At 35.3% G+C, this 25,927-nt stretch overlaps 4 protein-coding genes across 4 annotated transcripts; 3 read left to right on the top strand and 1 right to left on the bottom strand.

Annotated features, from left to right (window-relative positions):
• On the bottom strand, positions 1,590-2,237 carry LOC104781095. The gene has a single exon (XM_010505691.2). It carries the CDS (start codon positions 2,219-2,221, stop codon positions 1,835-1,837), a length of 387 nt encoding a protein of 128 aa, XP_010503993.1. The 5' UTR covers positions 2,222-2,237; the 3' UTR covers positions 1,590-1,834.
• On the top strand, positions 7,899-8,375 carry LOC109132525. The gene has a single exon (XM_019244169.1). The coding sequence runs from the start codon at positions 7,899-7,901 to the stop codon at positions 8,373-8,375; it is 477 nt and encodes a 158-aa protein (XP_019099714.1).
• On the top strand, positions 12,892-14,597 carry LOC104781094 (probable aspartyl protease At4g16563). The gene has a single exon (XM_010505689.2). The coding sequence runs from the start codon at positions 13,015-13,017 to the stop codon at positions 14,434-14,436; it is 1,422 nt and encodes a 473-aa protein (XP_010503991.1). The 5' UTR covers positions 12,892-13,014; the 3' UTR covers positions 14,437-14,597.
• LOC104781093 (protein SMAX1-LIKE 3-like) lies at positions 22,550-25,910 on the top strand. The gene is made up of 3 exons (XM_010505688.2): positions 22,550-24,021; positions 24,371-24,578; positions 24,667-25,910. The coding sequence occupies exons 1-3, from the start codon at positions 22,880-22,882 to the stop codon at positions 25,771-25,773; spliced, it is 2,457 nt and encodes an 818-aa protein (XP_010503990.1). The 5' UTR covers positions 22,550-22,879; the 3' UTR covers positions 25,774-25,910.

Raw genomic sequence — 25,927 nt, 5'->3', positions numbered from 1 at the left:
AATCAATCTAACATATTAGTTTGGACAATACTAATCATATACATTCCCGTTTTTTAAACACAACATTATAAGATACTTACAAAACCATGTTTAAAATCTTAATTTGTAAAACAAGTCTTTATGGTACTTCCGGATTAATAGTATGTAGATATATGAATTTTTGGTTAAACATTAGATTAAACTACATCTACAAACCGAAAGACTCCAAATGTCTGACCGTTCCCAATGATGTGGATACAGTTAGAAACGATAAGCAGGACACACAATTGAACCTTTATAATGAGCAACTAGGAAATATCTCGAGCTTAAAGCACATTTCAACATAGAGAGTTTATTATTATGGATATGCTTTGTTAGATAAGAAAAAATAACCACAGGTTAATTTGTGTTTGAGCTCAAACTTTGCGCTGAGAGTATTCACTTGGTTGAATGTCAAAGCTTCTACTTTTGTTGCAGATCTTTGAGATAATCTGGTTCAACTTTTGATCTCTTTTAAGAATATACTGATACTCTCTGATGAATAAAATCATATTATTGTGTAGAGCTGCTTAGATGATTTCCTGCAGGTGTTGTTTAATTCATCAAAACTCTTTCCTTCACATGCATTCGTGGTTGTTAGGAGTTTGGTTAGTTGCTTAAGCTTTTCCGTTTTTTTTCTTCATCTCTGATGTTTTATATTTAGATAAGAAAACTGAGACACCAAATATAAATATAAATGTTTTACTTTGATATATTCGATTAATAATTTAATATTATGCAGTGAGACTATAATTTACAAAACTGAAATAATCACATTGAACTTATTATGAAAGATGTTGTCTACTATTTAAAATTTTAATATAAAAATGAGATGTATTATTTCTCTTAACTCTGTTGGTACATATTTTTAACGGGGTGTTAGCTTTGAAATGCTTTAAACTAAGCGTTTTTATTTGTTATGTTTTCATTAGATTTCATTTTAAAAGAGGTTTATATACCTTCAAGAGCTCACTTTAGCTTTTATACTTTTTTTCTTTGAATTTATATTTTCATTATGCTAGTAAAGCTCTTAAAATATTCTATATAAAAAAATTTACTATCATCAATTTCACTTTTATTTTTTTTCTTTGTAATACTTGGAATCAACAATAAGTTAGAAGCAAAATTTGAAAAATTCCAAATTAATAATGCTATATCAACTATAGAAAAAATCTAAAAATATATATTTATTGTATATTTAATTTATTTTTGTTTTTCTTTCTACAAATTAAAAAACTATGTGTTATCCAAAAAATTTAAAATGATGAAGTCTATTATTTGTTTTAATATTGGTTATCTTTTAAAAATTATGTTTTTAATTAAAAAAACTGATATGGCAAGTTGAATGAGGTGTCAGCTTCATATTTCACCAAAATGCTGATGTGGCAGTGCTGGAGAGAAACTTCTTGTACTTTTATTGTATTGACTGATATAAAAAGTAGTAAAATTACGTAACATGTCTTTTTAACTTATTTTTTTTAACTTTAAATCTTTTTTCAAAAGCAAAAAAAAAAATCTTTTTAACTTTAAATAACAAACAAAAAAATGTTACACGTAACTAAAGAAATCGGTGGCGCCTTTCTTTTGTCCGTTTGAATAGCCGAACGTATACGGGTGAAAAGGTAACTGAGTAAAGCATCGATCATGGAGTGCCTCGCGCCACTTCCAAGCTGAGGCGTCTTATGTAAACGTGAACCTCAAAAATCTTCACGATTTGTTTTAGAGTAAAAGAATAAATATATTGAATCATACATGAAAAAGAAAACAGAGATTATGCAATAATTGTTTCATAATTCTCTCGGTTGTATGTCAATCGCTAAGCTCTAAAAATTTTCCGAGGAGATGGGAACATGCGGAGGAGTGAATCAAATAAGGCGGAGAAGAGGCGGATGAAAGAGGAGGAGACACGGCGGAGGAACGAAGGGTTGGAGGAGGGAGTTGGAGTAGAAGGCTGAAGGTAAGCACAAGCGGCTTGCTTTACAAGACGGTTGCGGATCCTGATGGTGGGACCTGATGCAGCATAGGTGACGGCAGGGGAATCGACGGTGGTAGAGGAGGATGGGAGAAGATCTTTGAGGGAGGTGTAATATGGGAGAGGATCATCTGAGGATTTGTTAACAGCAGAGACGAGCTCTAAGTCTAGGTTTTGTGAAACGTTTCTACGATGGAGAAGAGAAAGGTTCATCAAATTCTCAGCCTCCATTTTTGATAAAAGAGAGAGTGAGAAGATTTGGAGGTAATTTGGATATGAGCTAGCAAGTTTATATATCAATATCATGATCAATCATCACGTTATTTTTTTTTTTCCTTTTAAAAGTCAAAAAAGGACTATATTGTAAAGCTTGTTAATATAAATATTAACATCGGGACATTTTTTTTTTGCTTTTTCGAATTAAAAATATTTTATGTTGGATAAATTGAAAAGGAGCGATGTAGTAGTAGCAAACTAGCAATGCTAGATGGTTGGCAGCTGAACGCTCCCGTCGCTCCAGTCACGATTATTTTCTATAATTCAAAGCAAAACAGAGACAATATTTTATTTTATTTTGATTTTTAAAAACAAGTGTGTCTGCCTTTTGGTAGAAAATTGATTTTTCTTTTCTTTTCTCTCCTGTTTTATGTTAACGATTGAAAATACATAAGACACAAGCAATGTAATGTAAAGCTAATTCTTTCCACTACAAGCATTAATTATTATGTAATCTTTTTTTTTTCTCTAAAAAATAGGTTCCACTTTGAATAAGTCTCCACAAATGAAGACGATTAGACGGTTCATATATATGACGGAACGAGTTGAATAAAGTCAAAGCAAACATCACAAGAAAAGGGTCAAATAGGAGCGGCTTTGGTCCCATTCACATGAATAAATGTTTCATTGGTTCGCTTTTCCTTTCGTTATCACTTTGTCAATATTGATTCATCCTCCGATTATTATTCTCGATGTTCATTACAAGTTACAATCCATTCGAGTAGCGTTACGAAAATACTCTCACATGCTAATTCAACCCTTTTGCCCGACAATCGATAATATCCAAAGCCCACTTTTATTTTGTGATTGAGCCAAAACAAACGAATCTGGGCCTATCTGATTTATGTGACCACGACATGAGAGCATCAACAATAATCACTGCAAGTAAAAGATTTGGTTTTATTTTATATACTAGCTAGATTATCAGTAGGTGGATGTGTAAATTTGTAACTACTGTACTATTTCAATGAGATAAACAAAATGGTGTTTTTCAGATTCTTATGTATAAAATAGAAGTGGTAGTATTCTGGGATTTTGAGAACGTGTATGTCCCACAAATGTTCTACACTTTTTGGGAACATCATATAAACTGAATTTGTATGGTATAATGTTGAAATGGTTGGCATTGGTAATATGGATAAATTGAAGGTCTAACCAGAGGTAAATTATTTAACTGTTTCAAAATGTTTTTGTTAAATACAGAACCTCAAAACTTTTGGATCATTTTCCCGACTTGCGATTTACCAAGCGGTATTTTCATTTCTTTTGTTTTTTATTGTCTGAACTTCATTATATGAACTATGACTTGTAGAATAATCATAATGTCTGTTTGACAAAAAAAAGAAAAAAAAAAAGAATAGTCATAATGTGTAGAAACCAAGAACAGAACACAAGTGTTTTAACAAGAATAACTCTCTTATTAATTTTAAGGAAAATATCTCAAAACCTTAAGCTTACAACCTCATGAGGCTTACCACACCTTGGTAGCTCTATATATATAAAACTCACAAAGACACTTTTCCAAAACCAATTAGGAAATATAACTTATTTAGATAATTCTTATAACTCAAATATGTATATTTGAATCTCTCTCAAATATACTTAGCTTGGGCTTTAAGCTACTTCAAGCTTACTCCAACATAATGTCTTAGTTAAGGGCCATAGTTTCAAGTTTCAACCAAATGGTCAGGTATTCTAATGTCCTAATTAAGCAAGGCCCATAAGGGGGATAATTCAATGGGGCGATCACCAATCTAGTTTACAAAGAGAAAAAACTATATACCAATAGGATTAGGGTCTATCAATATTTTGTTTTGCTGTCACGGGTATCAGTGACGAACGTCGAACGACAGTAATAAGTGATAAGCCGAATGGAATACAGTTTTTTTTTGCTAAGCAGGTAAATATCATTAGATAAAATGAAAGTGTAGGTGTTACATAGTAGGAAACTTACAAAAAGTACCTTGCCGAAAAGAAAAAAAAAACATTTAATACATCCATGTTTCAATAAAGGAAATGAAGAGGATCCTTTCCTTTAGTTGAAAATAGTCATCAAATTTCTGAATTTCTTTAACTTTTACTCTTTGCTGAGATTGAGTTGGTGATGAGCCGTTGATGTCCCTGAAGATGGTGTGCGGTGGGATTATGATGTGGTTGTGGAAAAGATTATTCCTCTGCCGCCAAACACTAAATCAAGGCATTAACCAACAACAATCTTAGAGTCCGAAGGAAAGCAAAGTTGTTGGTATGAGCCCAAGCCAACATGAGCTCCACAAGGCTTGAGCAAACTGACAATGCAGAAATATGCAACCCTTTGTTTTGATAGAACCAAAACAAAGACAGCAGTCAATAGAGATATTCAGTCCACATGAAGAAAGCCTATTTTTGGTTGGGAGTCTGTTTTGATTTGCTAACCACAAATGAAAAGCATGTTTTGGGGTTGCACCTTTGAACCAAATCAGGTCAGCCCATGGTTTAATAGATTCCCTCGGCCGTAGAATTTCCCAAGTCTTACTAGATGAGAAGCCTCCATAGGGCTTGTTGTCAACATACCAGTCATATTCGTCATCCTCTGAGTGTCAGAAGGTAACCAGACGTTGGACAAGTGAATTTGATCATCCAATCATATTTGTTTATTGGATGTCAATCTGAGTGATAACTTAGCGATAACAATACTCCAGTAGTATATACTCCCTCTATTTCATAATATAAAATGTTTTAAAGAAATAATTTTGTTTCATTATAAAGGATATTTTCAGGTTTCCATGCAATTTTTAGATTAATTTCATATTTTATATTATGCAGTTTTGTTTATGATTGGTTAAACTTTTTTAAAATAGTCATGTAATTTCTTAATTTTGAAAAGGAGAGAGTATAAAACTAAAACACTGAGTTACATGTTTTTTTAATTCTGTTATTAATTTTTCTTGTTTCTAATAATTAAAAGATGCTAATAAATCAACGTTTAAAGTTTATATTTAAAACGTTAAAATCGATATTAGAGCCGTGATAGTACAAACATAATGTCATCAGCAAAATTTCATATTTGTCGTCAAACCAAAAACGAACAAAATAAACAGATTTTTTGTATGTTATTACTTATTAGTGACAAACAAAGCGAATATAATCCAAAACTAACAACAGAATAATGAAAAAGACAGCAAACAAATTCAAGATTACGAAATAGAAGTAGAGTGACTCTAAAACAATAGAAAAAGTTGAATCGAATACCAATCGCATAAGTCATAACTGTTGACTTCAAACGTACCTATTACAAATTACTTACATTATCAACCAAATGTTGAACGTGTTGAACGTGAGAGGTTCTTCAACGTTAACAATATTTTCGGGTTAACATAACTTTTATCAAACTAATCTATCACAGCTTCTAGTAATTAAGTTTAAGACAGAGAATGAGTATTTTGAGCAAAAGTTTTCGACTTCTAATGAGTATGAAATCCACTTCAAATGTACGTAAACATTAGCACTTTAATCGTTTCTTACATACGAAGATAGAATTTATCTTTTTAGACTCACAGGAGCGGATGTGACGTCACCATGTGATACAGCAAGGCATAGACCACCATCACCGCTTGTCCCACATTGTACCTCCGTGTTAAGTTAATTCACGTGCTTCTTAATTTTCCACGGACAAACTATTATTAATCGTTTCTCTGAAACTTTTGTTCTTATTATATTTTGTGTTTTTGTCCCTTTCGTTCGATGCACTTGATATATTTTCCCGTGATAGTTCTCAAATCGTTCTTCCCTTTTCAACTATTCTAATATATTTCTCTATATATGATTGAATCATGTTATATGTGCTCCGGCTGAAAATACCATAACCAACAAAATTTAACTTCTATTTGGTGAAACAATAGTAATTTGGAATATAGTGTATACGTATATTGTCATTACTGAATATATATATTGGCAACAATCAAATGCTACTAGACGAAACCTTCAAAATTCATTGATTCTTCGAATGCCGAACGTTAAAGGGTTCCTCAATGTGATTGATTTCAAAGAAATTATTCCAAACTCAAGAAAGAAAAACGTACGTATCTTTTAGAAGCTCTTTTATTTATTCTTAGAACAGCAATCCCAAAGACATACTTTAAGAGTAAAAGAACAACATAACTCCTAATCAAAAAAATAAAAGGAACTGTTAAACACATCCGGAAACTCATTGGGTGAGCCTAACTAGGAAAGCTCTCGCTCGCCATCTTCTAGATGCAACCTACAGCACTAGCTAGCTACTTTATTTGAAGCATTTGTGTGTTTGTAAATATACTCTTACAAAAGTATCATGATTAATTTTCTGATGTAGTAATATCACTTTTCATTATCGTATATACAACAATTTTTTCAATGGGTTTCACACATTAATTTTTTTGTTCACATATATAACTGATCACCTTAATGTATATTTCTGCGTTCCTCTGTTCTCATTTTTTCCGATTTTATTTATTTTTCTGCGTTTCTGGTTTTTGTAGCTTTACCTGACTGAAGTACCATAGTTGCTAGTCCATTCAACATTAAGACATTATAATAAGGAGTTAAAAAAAAATACATTTTTCAGTTGACTATATCGTGCTGGTACATGTTCATTCAATATATATTATTTCACGTGACCTGCTTACTCTAAATTTACCACTTTATGCTTACATTGTGTTTCTGCAATATGTAATTAAATTTTATAAAGTAAACCTTTTTGTCGACTTTTTCAGCAAAAACGAACAGGATATGTTTAGCTGCTGCAGTACAATGTACAAGATGCTACAGTATATGGGAATGGAACGTATATTAGTCCTAAAATATATAGTTGTCAAGAACGTTTATTTGCGTTAAATATAATTATTGACTTTTAATGCTCCTTTTATCAGTATGGTTCTGTGTTATACATATGTGCATTAATAAGTCACTACTTGTGTGTTGAAAGGAAAGCCATTAAAAATGTTATGTTATATATAACTGTTTGCCACTTTTAAAAGTGTAAGGTCACATAGTTTATAAGGGTCAACAAATATACATGTGGTCGATTACTCACACCTATTGTATCCAACGTGCTTTTATTTGGTCAATCGATTTTGTAACGTCGAAGTTCATGTTACGATTTATATTCTATTCAAGTTCTATATCAATCTATACGCAAAAAAAACACATACATAAAAACAATATCATTGATTATATTTATATTACGAATCACATATGTTCTGGAACTTCATTTAATTATGGAGAGAAAAGTATTCAGACGTAATTAGTTAAATTGGTGACAAAAGTAATTTGGAAAAAATGCCAAAAAAAACTCTATGTTGTTTTTATTTGGAAGTTTAATATCTAATAGTTTTGCATTGGAATAAGAATGACTCATGTATTTCTTTGATGTTTTTTAAAACATCATGTTATATTGATTTGTTGAATCAAACATCCGACTTAACAGACGTTAATTTGATTAACGGAATCTCTAAACCGGGTTAATTAAACCAAACACGTGGTTAATTGGTGTTAAATGAAAGACAATAATGCCCTTAGTTATCTCCCCCAAATCGATTTGAGATGACAAACCCTAAAAACTAAATTCTCCAATTTCTTTTCTTCTTCGTCGCCTTCCTTCTTCTGCCAACAACCAATGGATCGAGTGATGAGTCAAAGTTCTGGGTCTGATGCAAATTCAGGGAGACGTTCTGGGGGTCCTATCTGCAATTGTGGAAAAGCGATTATTGTTGTAAAATCGTGGACAAACGATAATCCAGGAAGAAGATTCTACAAATGTGCTGTTCATGGGTTCTTTGGTTGGGCAGATGAAGAAAAGCCGTGTGGTTGGCAGAAGATTAGCTTATTAGAAGCAAGAGATGAGCTTCGTCATCAGAAAGATGAAATCAAACTGCTTAAGGAATCTCTAAAAGCCATGAATGAACATGGTCTGAGTGGTGCGACGACGACGATGCATACTGGGTTAGTAAACAAATACGAGCAAGAGAAGAATCATCTTGAAAATGAAGTTATGGCAGCTACTGAGAGAGAGATAATGCTCCGACAGTTCATCGTGTTGTCTTGGAGAGGGTTCATTGTAGTAATTGGGATGATACTAGGATTGGGAAAGTAGAAGGCTATCTTGGGTTGTTGTTGTTGTTTGTTATTGTTGTTTTCGTTTAGTCTGTTGTATGGTTAATCTCTGTTTGATGTTATTTGCAATGGATATTTCCTAAAAATCAGTATCATTGATCCAAAAGAGCCGTTTAGTTTGAGAACATACAAGGATCCCACACCAAAAAAAAATCAAGGATCCCACCAAAAAATCATCCTAAGGACATCATTGTACCATCCTAATCAATCAGAACCTATAAGACATGAACTAGTTTTTTTTTAGGTTGCCAAACATCAAAGACTTTGTCAGTCCATGGAGACATAAAGAAAACAGGTGGTTTAGGAGCTTCATCTTTGTCTTTGCCATGAACTTTACCACGAGCTCTGAGACGACCTTTGCCTTCACCATTTTTAGTTCCAGGAGGACGTCCTCTACCAGCTGCTGGAGCACTTGAATGATGAGGTTCTTCTACGGATTGACTTTGAGAAACAGTTGGAGTGGACTGGGTTTGAGCTTGCTGCCACCTCTTTGGTGCATTGTGTATGCTCCATGGATCATCATTATCCTATGAAAACGCTAAAATGTCAAAAACAGAAAGTTGTAATAAAAGAGAAAGAATCAATAATCATACTTACCAGTCGCTTTCTTGGTCTCCCTTTTTTGCGTGTAGGAGCTGGTTGTACAGCCGGATTTTTGCAAGTGCCTTTATTATGACCTGGTTGCTTGCAATTTGTACAAGTTACGGTTTGTCCTTCCCTTGTAGCCTTAGACGGATTGGTTGATGATTCACTTGGTTCCTTTATCATAGCATACTTCTTAGGACGCCCACGCTTTTTCTTTTTGTCAGGCACTTCAATAGATCATTTATCTGTTCCAAGCCACAATCTTTCTCCATTCACAGGTTGAATGTTTTCTTTGTAGTTCGCTTGCCAAACAGTGGTCAGATAATGTCTATCGACATAGCTACAATGGAAAAATGATGGTCAGTTTTCTGGTTAAACAATGTATAACTTTAAACTGTAAATATCAAAACTTACTCTTCTGGATCAAGATTATGCTCGGTTATGACATAAATTGCATGGGGACAAGGTATTCCTGTGAGATTCCATTGGTTACAAGCACAACTCCTATGCAGAAGATTGACCACAAAGCTACCACTTCCTTCTAACACCTCGTAGACATTCTCACTACTTTTGAGAACTGAACAAAACTTTGCATGTTTGCGATTGGCCTCAACGATTGCCATGATGTGAGGTGGGAACTTAGTTTGGCACTTCCCAGTCTTATCACGTCTCTTCGAAATACGCTTCATTGCTTGTCTCCTAACATCCTCAAGCATATTTAAAATTGGCTTCTTCCTAGCATCTTTGATTGTTTTGTTGAAGCTCTCAGATAAATTATTGCAAACATCCTCACAACTAGAATGACCACTAAAGAAGGCTCTGCACCACGTCTTTGGTTCTGTTTTCAGCAAATCATCATGTGCAGCTTCATCATAAGCTTTCAGAGCTCTCATGTTAAACCGGTAATCTCATTCTACTCGACTATATGCAATTGTCCTGAAATAACCTTCATGGGAGTAGTCACCATGTGCCTTCTTCCAGTTTGCATATATGTGACGAGCACAATGCCTATGTTCTGCATTAGGAAGAAAGTCAACAACAGCATTAAGTAACCCCTTCTGCTTATCGGAAATCACAGTCAAACCACTCTCCAACCCCAAATCTAAATCCTTCTTCAGATTCTCAAAAAACCATGCCCATGAGTCATTGTCCTCCACTCTAACTACTGCCCAAGCAATAGGATAGATTCTATTATCTGCATCTCTCCCAACAGCCGCCAGGATCTCGCCTTTTAGTTCCCATTTCAAGAATGATCCAATGATGGGTCGACAACAAGACTTTCATGTTCTTCTTAAAACATCAAAACAAATGTAGAATTTGTCAAAATGTTGCTTACCAGACGCTTGAGGGATGATCACAATCGATGTGTATGTATCCGGATTTGACCTCTTCAATTTAGCCTCATAATCCCAGAGTTTCGCAAATTGTTCTTTTTGGGTTTCTATCACCATATCTAATGCCATTCTTCTTGCCTTTTGACATATCCACTTAGATACTGATAGTGTGTACCTCATCATTATCTCATCTTTGATATCAGTCCACCTCAATCCTGGTCTTCCTCTTGCTTCATCTCTGAACATCCTCGCAATAACTTCTTGTTTCAACATCTTAGCTTTCCCACTCTGACTATGGTTATGAGTATTAACATAAGTTTGAACTATCCACTTACTTGTGCGCCTATGAGCTGAGTAGTATATCTTCCACTTGCAATTCTCATGGCTACATATAACGGCCAGCTTTGATGAACCCCATATACACAGCTTCACATCGTAGTTAGTCTTCAACACATACCGCAGAAGCTGATCCTTGACCTCTTCTCCACTGTGAAATTTCTGCAATAACCACAAATAAGGTTCTTTATCCTTGGTGTATTTAGCTCTTGATGTCACCCTTTCCTCTTCATCAAATGCATCCCATTCATCGTCTGTGTCCATCACATGATCTGGACGCTCGGCATCAAATCATTGCCTCTCAAATTCATCATCATCTGCATCTTCTTCCTCAACATCACATGTTGCTTCATTAACACATGTTGCTTCATCCCCACCCGCTGCTTCATCACCTTGTCTGCCATTGTTAATTTCTTCGAAAAAGGCTGAAAACTGAGGATCATCATGCCTTCCTTCTTCTACTGGATCTACCCCATCATCTTGCTGAACTTGTTCCTCATTGGTTCTTTGTTCACCATGGTGATCGGGTTCAGCATCATCTTCTACTCCGTCTTCCTCATCTGCAACATCTTCACCAACATCGTCATTTGTAAGAGGAAACGGTTCTGGTACAGAAACTCCATTGTCGATGTATATATCGACTTCACCACCAATAACAGCTTCACGACACAACTCCCTAATCCCACCATCTTTGTCTTTGCCAATTGATCTTGCTGAACTTATGTCCTCATGTGGAAGCTTATACCAAACGTCTTCGACTTCACCATACACTTCATTCTCTACGCAAAACTCGCTGAAAATAGACCATGTCATCAAATCGGGATCCACTAACATGTCTTTCGAATCTCCTCCTATGTAGTCGAATGATTGCTCATTGCTTGATACATCTCCTCTATAGTGTATTTTGCAATTCAAACACTCGAAAGCACTAGACACAACAAGAAGACATTCACGATTAGTACAAACAAACCCTTAAAAAACAAAAATCGAATTGAAATCTATGAACCCTAAAATAATAAAATCTATGAACCCTAAACTGATCTCGATTTCACCCACCCAATCAAAAATAATATAATCTATGAACGATTTCACCCACCCAATCGTTAATAATAGAATCTATGAACCCTAAAATTCCTAAAAATTGAAATCAGCTCCAAAATTGCAATCGACCGATAACCCAAAACCTAAAAACCTGAAATCGACATACCTCATCTCCGCGATACTCTCAGAATTCACGCCCAAAACACTGAACCCAATCAACAAAAACAAACGCCTTCACTCATCACTCGATCCATAAGTTGCTCAAAGAAGAACACACACGACAAAGAAGAAAAGAAATTGGGGAATTATGTTTTTAGGGTTTGAGCAAATCGATTTGGGGGAGATAACTAAGAGCATTATTGTCTTTCGTTTAACACCAATTAACCACGTGTTTGGTTTAATTAACCCGGTTTAGAGATTCCGTTAATCAAATTAACGTCTGTTAAGTTGGATGTTTGATTCAACAAATCAATATAACATGATGTTTTAAAAAACATCAAAGAAATACACGAGGCATTTTTATTTTAATGCAAAATCATTGGATATTAAATTTTCAAATAAAAATAACATGAGATTTTTTTTGGCATTTTTCCCAAAATTATTTTGATTTTTTCCCATCATGAATTTAAAGCAAGAAAGTCGGACCTCATTCCTGAAAAAAAAACACAGACAAAATTATTCAATTAGAGCAACGTGTAAATTTGGTTAGAGAAGATATGCATTATTAATAAATAAATATGCATCACATGATGTTGTAAATGAACTTTGAGCCACTTGAGCAATCACATGGCCTATCAATCAAAACCCAAATTAATTGAAAAGGAGAAGTCTATTGTGATATCAATCCACTGTTTTCTCATTTTTTTTCTCGTATAGGTTTTATATTTCAACGACATATGCATGCAACTTTAGTATTATTAGTTCTATAAATTAGAATTTGGATTTCAATAATTGTACAGGGAATATCATTAATCAACACACATACATTCACAAAATTCCATACCCATCGGCATTTTTCTATAAATACAAACATGTGTTAGCGGGCTCTGATTCATGTTTCTACGTTTACAGAGACGTATAATGTCGACGATACAAAAATACATTTCCACGTACTTATAGTAAAAACAAGACACATATATAATCAACTTTTAAATTAATTCTAAAACAATTTTTTTTTTTTAATAAGAAAAGAAAAGGAAGGAAGAAGAAAGTCACAGAGATCGAACATGATTCTCCACTTTCCACTTCTTTGTCTTCTTCTTTCTCCTTCTTTACTTACTTAACCCATAAGCCATCGAACCCCAAAACACAAAAACACAAACAATGTCTTCTTCTCCTCTCTTCTTCTTGTTCCTTATCTTCTTCCTCTCCATCGTCTCCGCCGTCAAATTACCTCTCTCTCCCTTCTCCCACTCCGACCACTCACTTCCTAAAGACCCTTACCTCTCCCTCCGCCGCCTCGCCGACTCATCGATAGCTAGAGCTTATAAGCTCAAACATGGCACATCCGTTAAACCCGACGAAGACGCTCTCTCCTCCGCCTCCACAGCCTCCGCCGCAACCGTCGTGAAATCCCCACTTTCTGCTAAAAGCTACGGCGGATACTCAGTCTCCCTGAGCTTCGGCACGCCGTCTCAAACAATCCCGTTCGTTTTCGATACCGGAAGCAGTCTCGTTTGGTTCCCTTGTACCTCGAGGTACCTCTGCTCCGGCTGCGGTTTCTCGGGTTTGGATCCGACCCGAATCCCTAGATTCATCCCCAAGAACTCTTCCTCTTCCCGGGTCATCGGGTGTCAGAATCCGAAATGCCAGTTTCTATACGGAGCCAATCTCAAATGCAGAGGATGCGACCCGAATACCCGAAACTGCACCGTCCTTTGTCCGCCGTACATTCTCCAATACGGATTAGGATCAACGGCTGGAGTTTTATTATCCGAAACACTTGATTTCCCGGATCTAACCGTACCCAATTTCGTAGTCGGATGCTCAATTCTCTCGACCCGACAACCCGCTGGCATCGCCGGGTTTGGACGAGGACCCGAGTCGCTTCCTTCTCAGATGAAACTCAAAAGATTCTCTCACTGTTTGGTTTCTCGCCGGTACGACGACACCAACGTAACCACAAATCTTGATCTCGATACCGGGTCGGGTCATAACTCCGGGTCGAAAACCCCGGGTCTTAGCTACACGCCGTTTCGGAAAAACCCCAAAGTCTCAAACGCAGCGTTTCTCGAGTACTACTACCTCAATCTCCGGCGAATCTACGTCGGGAAGAAGCAGGTGAAGATCCCGTACAAGTTTCTCGTGCCGGGAAGAAACGGTAACGGAGGATCCATCGTTGATTCCGGATCCACATTCACGTTCATGGAGCGACCCGTGTTTAGCCCCGTCGCCGAAGAATTCGCGGCGCAGTTGTCGAACTACACACGCGAAAAAGACGTGGAGAAGGTCACCGGACTCGGACCGTGTTTTAACATCGCCGGGAAAGGAGACGTGGAGATCCCGGAGCTGATTTTTGTGTTTAAAGGTGGAGCGAAGATGGAGTTGCCGTTAGCTAATTTCTTCACGTTCGTTGGGAGCACTGATACTGTTTGTCTCACGGTGGTTTCCGATAACACTGTGAATCCCTCCGGCGGGACTGGTCCGGCGATTATACTGGGGAGTTTTCAGCAGCAGAACTATTTGGTTGAATACGATTTGGAGAATGACAGGTTTGGGTTCGCCAAGAAGAGGTGTAGCCCTTGAGTTTCCAGGGGTAAATTCGGAAATTTACTTTTATGAAGATCAATTTTTATGATTTTTTTTCCTTTTTTCGAAATAAAGAATAGAGGGTGTTTAAAATGTTTATAAATTGTGACAAAAATATGTAAGAGTAGTAAAAATAAAATTTAACTGTTTTTTTTTCATATGCTAAAATTGTCGACGCTGGACATTATTGTCAAATAATAGTGATGCACACGTCGATGTCCATTGATCAAAAATAACGAAACAACCACTAATTTATTCACTAATTATATAATTGTATAGTTTTTTTAATAAATTTTATTCATGTGAAACAAAACATGTAAGTACATATCCACGTCTACTAAAGGTCCAAAAGTAAAACCTTTTTTGTCCATTTAATAAAAGTTCGAATAAAACAGGAATTAGTAGCTTGGAATGTATAACCCATTTTCACAAAATGTTTTAGATGACAATTCAGGCAACTATATAGTAGAATCGGTTCACAAAATGTTCGGTTTAATGAAAAATTGGAGAATTGTAAAAGGAGGCAATAAGCAATGCACGAATAAAACAAATACTTTTTCTTATTCTTTTGTCAAATATTTGTAAAGCAATGGCACCTTCCTAATCCTAATCATGCCATGCCATGCCAGCTCACGAAAAGTGCATAGATTAAGATATTTTGTAAAGACCAAACCTAATTAATGAGGTTCCGATCGGTTTCATTGTCCTGGCGCGCGCGATCAGTGTAATTTTTGTTTGGTCAGTGTAATGAATGAATCAATGGGACCTTATTTTGTTTTTCATTGTCAACAAGTGTAATCAACGTGATTAAGAAGATTACATTTTGGAATAATGTAACCGTTGCACTTAGTTGCGGCCGACCGACTAAAAAAAAAAAGTGGTACACACTATTAGCCAAAATGCAGCTGGATGGATCTCCTTCAATCTGAAAAAACTGCTGGTCCAAAGAAATAGAAGATAAGCTTACACAGACCATGACCATTTTCATAAAATCTGCCATAAATAAAAGTTCATAGTTTCTAACAAAAAAAAGTGCAGCATCATCAATCTATATTATCTTTCCATTTACTCACTTGCATATGCATACATATTTAAAATTTTAAATTCAACAAGATGATATTGATAGATATACACACTAGTACAACAAACCACTAACCTATTAATTCTGATTAAGAAAAAAATAATCGAAAGGCCACATTTTATTTATATAAGTATCGGATAACAAACTGTTTTTTACTGAGAAACTTATAATCCTACAAACCTGTATCTATCTATAAAAAAAAAAGGTTCGGAGCACATTTTTATTTTAAAATCCTTTTTTCAGATATTACAAACCATATTTTATGCATGCAAGCATCGTGCAATTTTATAAGATACAATACATTAATTTTGTTAATATGTTTTGAATTATGTAGCAGGAGATGTTGATTGATATTTGATATCATATTAATCAATCGCAAAAAGGAAAATAATGATCCCATAAAAGCAAACTAGAAAGTTTTACCTGGAAACTGTCTTTATACCGTTAATGGGCCTTAACTTGTGGGCTTCTTCCGTTATGTTTGAGTTTAACCAAACAAGCCCAAAACTTGACGCGCGCGGACGCGGAGGATCATACAAGCGAAACGGTCGACCAAGGGTTTCCTCTTTCTGATCAGATCCAATCGTCGCCGGCGCATTTCTCCGGCATTCTCTAATTAGATACTTACAAGAATCAATCGTCAACAGTCTTCTCTCGCTTCTCATCCTTTAAAAAAAAAAAAAAAAATAGTAGCAAATTTAATAATTACCAACCGGTCCAACCTACGTTCTCCTTTGAACATTGTTGGTTTTGAAATTCCGTAAAATTTGAAAACATGAACAATGTAATGATTCTAATATTCGTATTTTTTTTGGCTTTTGAGATTGTTTTTGTGCATAGGGCTTGTTCTCAGTTTGCTCATTTACCTCACAATTCAAGTTAGTTTTGAGCTCATGCCACTTGATTGATTAATGATTGAGATCTTTATCTGTTGTATGTGGTTAAATCATGTGCACGCTGTCTCAAGATGAGCCTAAATCCAGTATTCAGATTAATGATAATACATAAGGTACCATAATGATTCTAGCAAATAATTAGAAAATTTTGTTTCGATGTTTGGTATGTGCATGATTGTTAGCTGGTATACTACAGAAATTGACTTGTAGGAAATTTATTTTGTTACAAGTAACCAAGCAGTTCTTGATTTTTGTTGGGGGCTTTTATTATTTGAGAACAAATTTTGGTATGATTGTGAGTATACTTGTTTGCATAGTGATTTATCTTCGAAAGGATAGATGGCCCATGAAATTCAAATTCCAACGGATGCTCACTGCATACGCTAGATCTCTTCGACATTATGGATTCACATATTTATCCGATGATATGATATAATAAGATACTTGTGCGGCTCTGCTAGCTTAAACCCTTGGAAAATCTAGGGAACAAGGTGATGAAGAATATATCCCACAGTTTTAGATTCTTAAAAGGAACACTCAAATATATTTGAAACAAAACGAACCTTTTTTTAAGATTGTGGGATCAATAAGTCATGTTGTTATGCAAGGCAAAGAAATAGTTTTGTGAATAAAGAAACATGTTGTGAATAAAGGTCATAACATTAGATTAAGAAGGCTGTCATGTCAAAGTTAGGACAACTTTTTCTCCATTCCTCCTTTAATCTTTATAGTTTATCTCTTTCTTTCTTAAAGTTAGGCGCCATCCAAAGGAGAATTATGCCTTAAGACTATTAGAAAAAAGATGACTAGCTACACCAAGGATTGGTGAATACATGGTCACACATGCCAAGTATACTATTGTATACTCAACTACAAAAAGTATATGTATTACATGATCACATGCATGAACTATATGACGTTATGTGGTCAACATCATAGACATATAATTCAGTACACCGGTCAATTGACTCCGGTGAAGACCGACGTTGATTCCGGCGAAGACCGACGTTGACTCCGGCGTTGACCAACACTTAAAAAAATCTAAATTAAAAAATAATTATTATAGTAAATTATTTATGGGTTTTCATGATTAAAAGAAATTTTCTATTCAATATCCAAATATTTTATATATATATATCTAATATATTCATTCTTATAATTAATTACTTTTTATTTTTCAAGCTAAAGTAAATAGTTAAATAAAAGTCATTTATAATTATTTTCAAGATAAAAAAAAATCATTTATAATAATCTTCAAGATATAAAATCATTTATAATGATTTTCAAGATATAAAACAATTTATAATTATTTTCAAGATATTGAATTATCTTTAGATATTGAATTTATAATTATCTTTAGATATTGAATTAACATATAAACAACAACAAAAAAAAATTCACAATATTTACTTTTAACATATGAACATTTTTATTTTTACCCTTTTTTACACAATTACAATATGTTAAATTAATTTTTAGAAATTTTTTTAGGGTTTGGGTTCTCTATTTTACATTTAAGATATATTTAGGAAATATATAAAAAATATTTAGATATTGAATAGAACATTTTTTAATTAATAAAAACCATAAATGATTTAATATAATAATTTCTTATTTTTAATTTTTAATTTTAGAAATTTTTTTTGGTCAACGCCGGAGTCAACACCAGTCTAATCAGTGTACCAGATTGTATGTCTATGGTGTTGAATACATGACGTCATATAGTTCATGCATGTGACCATGTAATACATATATTTCGTATAGTTGAGTATACAATAATATAATTGGTATGTGTGACCATGTATTCACCTATATTTCATATTGCTATATTGCTAGCCATCTCTTTTCCTAAATTATTCCCATATATCTCTCTTTCTCTTTGCTACTTCTATTCTTTTTTTCCCCCACATGGCCACACCCACGAGAATAAAGATGCTTATTTTGAATGAGAGCTAAAAACCAAATTGGAGTCCCTTTTGAGTATATATATAATCCCATATAGTATTTGTTTTCTATATACTTGATTTTGTGATAAGAGTGCCTTAATTTAATATTATTTTAAGGATAAGAGTGTCTTATTTTAATATTATTTTAAGGAATTCTAGACGCACTCTTCTATTGTATGTGTGTTTCCATGAAAACGCCTGGAAAAGGGTTTGATTTGATAGAAACCACTGGGCAAAGTCATGCAGAAAAGACACACAAAAACCACGTATGAGTTTTAAAATTCATGCAAGATCTAAAACCAGTTTCTCACTTTAACTCAACACAAGCAATATATACACCTTACTTTTTTTTTTTAAGATATTCTGGTGCAAACAATTTGTATAAGGCCAAATTCATTCAAAAGCTGATATTACATTAACTCAAATGTTTATAAAGTGAGATGGAGAGACTCTCTTAGGATTTCCGATGTATCTTTCTTGCGAACATAAGTGCTTTAGAATCATCTGGGATCTGGTCTTGGTTAAAGTGTTCACATTTTGACCATCCTGGTCACACACTTTCTTGAAAGGGTAGGTTTACACAAATGAATTTCCCTTCTTTATTTTGTGACAGAAGCTGGATGTTTCTGTCGAACCAAACAAAGTTAGTTGATTTTGATTAATTAGAGGAGAATTGATTGGGTGTGCCAGAAGAAACCATCTATATTCCTTTGCTTTCTTTCGTTCAAAACACTTTTGCATTCAAATGATTTTGGTCTCACCTTTGTGTGTCTTTTGGAGTTTATGCTCATAAACAAAGCCTTTCCTTTTCTTTTTTTTTCCCCCTAATAAACGCGTAATGCGTGAAAGAAACAATTAGCGAGTTTGTATTTGTTTTCTAATTTTGTTTGTTGTTTGATCCTACAAGCTAGTTTCAGTTTAATGTAAAACAAGCAAATTATACTCAGTGAGTAATTTTAAAAATCTGATGCAAAATATTCTGTGTAGGTAAAAGGCTAAACTCTTCAAAAGTTGATGTCCACATTTGCTAAAACTTTAGCAAGTGGGCTGGAGAGATGGGTTGATTTCACATTCTGTTCTTCTCGTAAACGCAAGCGCTTTAGAAACAGCTGGGGTCTGATCCTTGTTAAAGCATTCACATTTGACTGTTCTGGTCATATACACTTTCTTGAAAGGACTGGTTTATGCAAATGGATTTTTCTTTTGTGGTAGAAGTTGAATCTTAGTTAGGGCAAACAAAGTTTGCTAATTTTATTTAAAGGAGAAAAGGGTTTTTGATTGGGTGTGCCTGAAGCAACCATATATTCCTTGGCTCTCATCATTCAGAAACACTTTTGCGTTCAAATGATTTATGGTCTCCCTTTGGATCTCTCTTTTGAGTCTAAGCTAATAAACAAAGCTCCTTTCCTTCCTTTTTTTCCTGTCTCAAACGTAGACAGTGAGGAAGAAACAGTTTGTGAGTTTGTGTTTATTCTCGCAACTTTCCTCTTTGGTCCCACAATTAATTCCTTTGTAACTAAGCATTTATGCACATATATGTGATCTACTTGGATTAACCTCATGAAGACCCGTAATATCAACCAAGGGCATTTAGAAAACTAATATATTCCCAGCTGTTGGTCTATGTGTTCTGACTTCTGATACATTAACGAGCTGAATACTTAGTGTCCTATTAGCATCTATGATAAATAGAAGAATAAATCTCTCTTGTATATGGTGACCTTATGTACATGATAATTTTGTGTCCTCTTATGTTCCATATATTCATGTTTTTTTGGGGTCATAACTTGGACTTATTTGACCAAAAAATGCATATGCTTTTCCTTAATATAATGATTATAAGATCATTTCTCTCTTTGTTTTATGGCATAACATTCTCATATTTTCCCCATTTTGAGTTGATACATGTATGCATGGGTAATTGATACTTTAGCTTCTTTTGTAGAAGCATTGGGTGAGTAAGTGAGTGTCATAGTACCTGTTGCAGAGAATAGTGGCTTTCAGGTGAAGGCTTACATAAAAACAAGTAAAAAGCTGAAAAAAGATGATTGGGGAATGAAAGGAAGATTTCTTGTTTCTTGTGAGAGGATATTGTAATTTTTATTCTCTATTCTTCAATTCACCACAAGAAGAGATCATTTGTTAACTAATAAATGTGTCTTTTAAGCCATACATATCTGTAGTGGGAATATAGCTTATATGATTCTCTTATCAAAGTGTATAAATCTTATTGAAGATTCCTAGGCAAGTTGAACGGTGGTGCATTTTTCTCTTCTTTCTATGCAGTGGCATGCTTCATGTGAGAGAGAGAGAGAGATAGATATGTTTTCATCAAAGTAGAAGTCTAATAGGTAAAGCTCCTTGTACCAATTACTGCAATGATCTCACGTTTGAATAATCCATACGCGGAATCATTTCTTTATGTTCACTGACTGTAGCATATTCCTTAATCACTGTTTTGATTATAGGACTTTCCTTGAACTTATAATGCCTTTGTGATTTTTCTCAATGGATTCTTCAAAGATTTAACAACAGGCATCTGCATCTGTTTAGCTTTGTGTGCGTATATATATCTAGTGTTACCAAGTTAAGATAAAATATATATATACATGGCTTGAGATGTTCGTTAGTGGTATGAGAATCAAACTTTTGTTATCTCTTATGTTGCAATTTAAAAATAATTTATGCACAGTACTGCTTCTATGAATAAATATATCTTGTGTTTCGTATGAATAGAAAGACAGTATATATCTTGTGCGTTCTTGTTCTTGAATAACTCATTTTCTTTTATTATGATTGGTGTGAGTTCCTGTTACTGATCTGAAACTCTGATTTCATTAGGCACTTGAAAATGATTGGTCGTGTTGATAGCAGATACAATCAAAGACTGTCCCCACCAAGAGACTGCCTTATGCGCTTTCTTTTTAGTCTTTTCCTTGTTCGAAACACCTTCGTTTCTTCTTCTCTCTCGTTTTAAAAATGAGATATATGGTCCAAAAGCTACACACTTTTATGAAAGTATTGAAAGGAAAGTGAATGATGCATATATATAGTGTCTGTGATGGGTCAGATGGTTTGATTTGCTTTTTAGTGTTTTGATATTTTTAGGGGGTTGAGTTTCTAAAAACCATGCCAAAATTCAAAAAAGATACAAAGACCAAGCTAGTGATCCTTCTCTGTACATGTTTTCCATTAGGAAACTAAATTACATGTCTGATTTTCAAAAATCATTCTATGTGCTCCTAAGTTGGCTGGGGAAACGTATATACTATTCAACATTTTTCGTTTACAATAAAATTGGTTACTAGTCTTTGATACCGGTCAAACCAATGATTTGTGGTTATCTTTTGGAACTGAAATTTTTGTATTGAAAATGAGGTAGCATTTCTATTCATTAGAATCATAAGTATTTACATGTTAGCACTTACTACAATATGTTTACTTGAGTAAAACTAAAAATATTCTTAGATTTGTTAAGACATACTCCCTCCGTTTCATAATATATGATGTTTTAGAGGTTTTTGATTGTTTCATAATATAAAATATTTTCAATTTTTTAGGCAATTTTTAGACTAATTTTATATTTTCATATCATTTATTTATGCAGTCTTGTTTTTGATTGGTTAAACTTTAAAAAAATAAATATTTTTTATTATGCGTGTTTGGGCTAAAACATCTAATATTTTGAAACGGAAGGAATAGTTTGCTATAAAAATATAAAAATTCCGTTCATTACTATTTATGTTTTTTGTGGCTCCTAGATTGTTGCTTACTTACTTACATGTGCGTCTTGAGTTTAGCTTACTTATCTGGATCTAGAGTAAGAGTCTGTTGTCTGAAAAAGTGTTGGGACTTGGCTAGTAGGTAGCCTCAAGGTGCTAGAAAGGGAGAGCAATTAATATCCCAGATTTTTCTACAAATGTTCCTGAGGCTATTAATTATTCATATAAATATTATATAAGTGAATGATGATTTGCATCTTTAATTAGGTTCTTTTAAGTGATACACTTTGCAGAAAAGAGAGAGACCCACTTAGCTGCAGTACCCATTACATCTTTATTTTTGTGAAATTTGAGAAAGAAAAGAATATATGGGCAAAGCTGAGTTACCTTTGCCTTTTGATACTGCTTTGTCATCACATGCATTCCACTTTGCACTACAAAATCCACTTTGGACCCTCAAAAAACACCCCCCAAAATTTTGCCTCTCTCACAAGAAAAGCATACACATTTCCTCCTCCTTCCTCATATATTTGAAGACCAAGCCCTTTTCATTCTTTCTCTCTCTCTCTCTCTCTCTCCCTCGCTCTCTATCTATCCTTACTCTGCTCTTAGGTTAAGACTTAACCCACCTTCCATTCAGAGACAGTGCATAGATCCTTCTGCTTTGGGTGTTTTTGTTGTCCAAGATAAATGGCATGAAGCCTAGACCCTTGAAGCCTTTCTCGTAGAAGTTTTACTTCGCAGTACTAGCTAGTACTACCCCCACCTTGTGTTCCTTTAGGGTTTTTTATCACTATGAGAGCTGGAGGCTGCACGGTGGAGCAAGCGCTCACACCGGATGCTGCAAACGTTGTGAAACAAGCCATGGGGTTGGCTAGACGAAGAGGACATGCTCAGGTCACACCTCTCCATGTGGCAAGTACCATGCTCTCTGCTCCCACGGGATTACTTAGAACAGCTTGTCTCCAATCTCACACTCACCCTCTTCAATGTAGAGCCCTCGAGCTCTGCTTCAACGTGGCTCTAAACCGCCTCCCGACCTCCACAGGGAGTCCTATGTTAGGGGTTCCAACTTCCCCTTTCCCTTCTATCTCTAACGCTCTTGGTGCAGCTTTCAAACGCGCACAAGCTCACCAGCGACGTGGATCCATCGAGAGCCAGCAGCAACCGATTTTAGCAGTCAAGATTGAGGTGGAGCAGCTCATCATATCCATCCTCGATGATCCTAGCGTAAGTAGAGTGATGAGAGAAGCTGGTTTCTCAAGTCCTCAAGTGAAAAGCAAGGTCGAACAAGCTGTTTCTTTAGAGATTTGCTCGAAAACAACCTCCTCTAGTAAACCTAAAGAGGGAAAGCTGTTAACTCCTGTTAGGAACGAGGATGTCATGAACGTTATCAACAGTCTAGTCGACAAAAAGAGAAGAAATTTCGTGATCGTGGGAGAGTGTTTAGCTACTGTCGACGGGGTTGTGAGATCGGTGATGGAAAAAGTCGACAAAAAAGACGTTCCCGAGGCTTTAAAAGACGTAAAGTTTATAACTTTATCGTTCTCATCGTTCGGGCAACCGAGTAGAGCCGATGTGGAACATAAGCTAGAGGAGCTAGAGACACTCGTGAGAAGCTGTGTAGGGAAAGGAGTGATTCTAAATCTGGGAGATCTAAACTGGTTCGTAGAGTCAAGAACCAGAGGTTCTTCGGTATATAACAGTAACAACAACTACTGTGTTGTGGAACATATGATAATGGAGATTGGGAAGTTGGCTCGTGGGTTAGTCATGGGAGATCACGGGAGGTTTTGGTTGATGGGTCTAGCGACTTCCCAGACTTACGTAAGATGCAAGTCTGGTCAACCCTCGCTTGAGTCCCTATGGTGTCTCACTAGTCTTACTATTCCGGCAACTAGTAATAGTAGCCTCCGCTTGAGTCTCGTCTCCGATAGGTAAAAAAGTCTTCTCCTTTTGAAATAGTCAAATAATGTGCAATCAACAAATCTCTTCATTTATTTACGTTTAATATTTTTGTTGGATATGTTCTAACTATTTTGTCTCTTTTTTCGAAAAGGACAATTTTACCTATAGTGTTTTTGCTTTTATTTGGTGATCATCTAAAAGAGCGGTGAACCAACGTGCATCTTTTCCTACCTTTTTCTCTATTATTGTATATATATTTTTATCTTAAGCTTTTTCTTATTTGTTTTGGAAAAAATGCTAAGAAAAGTTACTTCATTTTCGTTCAAGTTTAACATTCCTTAATTAATAATTAATCACCATTTTTTTCTTTCAAATCAGTGAGGTTGAAGTCAAGAAGTCAGAGAACGTGTCTCTCCAGCTACAGCCATCGGAACAATTCAGCTTCTGTGAGGAATGTTCGGTCAAGTTTGAGGTGGAAGCTCGATTCTTAAAGTGCAGCAATAGCAATAGCAATAGTAATGTAACCACTGCAGCTTTACCGGCGTGGCTTCAGCAGTACAAGAAGGAGAATCAAAATAGCAACACTGTAAGTTGAATAAAACATAGAATCAATTTCACATTCTCATTTCCATTTAAATGTATAGCGTCTAAGTTTTGATTCTTGGACTTGGTAGGATTCAGAGTCTATCAAGGAACTTGTAGTGAAGTGGAACTCAATCTGTGATTCAATCCACAAGAGACCATCTCTAAAAACACTCACACTCTCTTCTCCTACTTCTTCCTTTTCTGGTTCCATTCAACCTTCGAGTACTATGCATCATTATCTTCAAACCAACGGTGATTGGCCCGTGATCGAGACAAACACACATCGTCATCATTCCGTGGTCCCTGAGACATCTCACTTAAGACTCTTCATTGCAGAACATGACAGCGAGCAGAAAACAGAGCTTGTCTGTTCGAATCCTAATTCAACAATCAACTCGGCAGCCTCTTCGAGCGATGCAATGGAGGTGGAACATGCCTCGTCTAGGTTTAAAGAGATGAATGCAGAAAATCTAGCAACTCTATCTGATGCCTTGGAGAGTAAGGTACCGTGGCAAAAGGATATAGTCCCGGAGTTAGCGAAAACAATATTGAAATGCAGGTCAGGATCAAGTACGAGGAAGATCAACGGAAACGATGATATAAAAGAAGAGACATGGATGTTCTTCCAAGGTCTTGATGTAGATGCCAAAGAAAAGATTGCTAGAGAATTGGCCAAACTCGTGTTCGGGTCTCAAGACAGCTTTGTCTCAATCTGCTTAAGCAGTTTCTCTTCAACAAGATCGGATGCCGCAGAAGATTTGAGGAACAAGAGGTCGAGAGACGAACAAAGCTGGAGTTACATAGAAAGGTTCTCTGAAGCTGTATCGTTTGATCCAAACAGAGTTTTCTTAGTGGAGGATATAGAACAAGCTGACTATTTGTCTCAAGTGGGTTTCAAGAGAGCTATCGAGAGAGGAAGAGTTCGTAATTCAAGTGGTGAAGAAGTTTCGCTTAGAGACGCGATCGTGATCTTGAGCTGTGAAAGATTTAGTTCAAGATCAAGAGCTTGTTCTCCTCCTGTTAATAAGAAATCAGACGGTTCAGATCAATCTGAGGCTAAGAACATTGCTACTTGTGTCGCACTCGATCTCAACCTATCTCTTGATGATGACGTTTGTGAAGAAGAATCATGTGATGAAATTGGCTTACTCGAAGCGGTGGATGCACGGTTTCATTTCAAGTGTTCATCAACATAACAATCATGCATGCATGCATGGTCATTCGCATTGCATGGTTTATCGTCAGCGTTATTTGTTTCTTCTCTTACGGACTTCTCTTTCATTGGGCTGGGACAATACTTTGCGTTAAACGTGTAGTTGTAGTTTTTTTTTTTTTTTTTTTTTTTTTTTT

This window comes from Camelina sativa, chromosome 4, assembly GCF_000633955.1.
Source record: "Camelina sativa cultivar DH55 chromosome 4, Cs, whole genome shotgun sequence".
In the NCBI taxonomy this organism is placed as follows: Eukaryota; Viridiplantae; Streptophyta; class Magnoliopsida; order Brassicales; family Brassicaceae; genus Camelina; species Camelina sativa.
Note: the sequence above shows the minus strand (reverse complement) of the source record. Positions and strands in the feature narration are given on the sequence as shown.

Excerpts from the sequence above, each read along its gene's own strand:
- LOC104781095 (XM_010505691.2), bottom strand. The coding sequence starts at position 2,221 with ATGGAGGCTGAGAATTTGATGAACCTTTCTCTTCTCCATCGTAGAAAC.
- LOC104781094 (XM_010505689.2), top strand. The coding sequence starts at position 13,015 with ATGTCTTCTTCTCCTCTCTTCTTCTTGTTCCTTATCTTCTTCCTCTCC.
- LOC109132525 (XM_019244169.1), top strand. The coding sequence starts at position 7,899 with ATGGATCGAGTGATGAGTCAAAGTTCTGGGTCTGATGCAAATTCAGGG.
- LOC104781093 (XM_010505688.2), top strand. The coding sequence starts at position 22,880 with ATGAGAGCTGGAGGCTGCACGGTGGAGCAAGCGCTCACACCGGATGCT. Across the intron at positions 24,022-24,370 it reads TTGAGTCTCGTCTCCGATAG|TGAGGTTGAAGTCAAGAAGT; the intron begins GTAAAAAAGTCT and ends CTTTCAAATCAG. Across the intron at positions 24,579-24,666 it reads AGAATCAAAATAGCAACACT|GATTCAGAGTCTATCAAGGA; the intron begins GTAAGTTGAATA and ends TGGACTTGGTAG.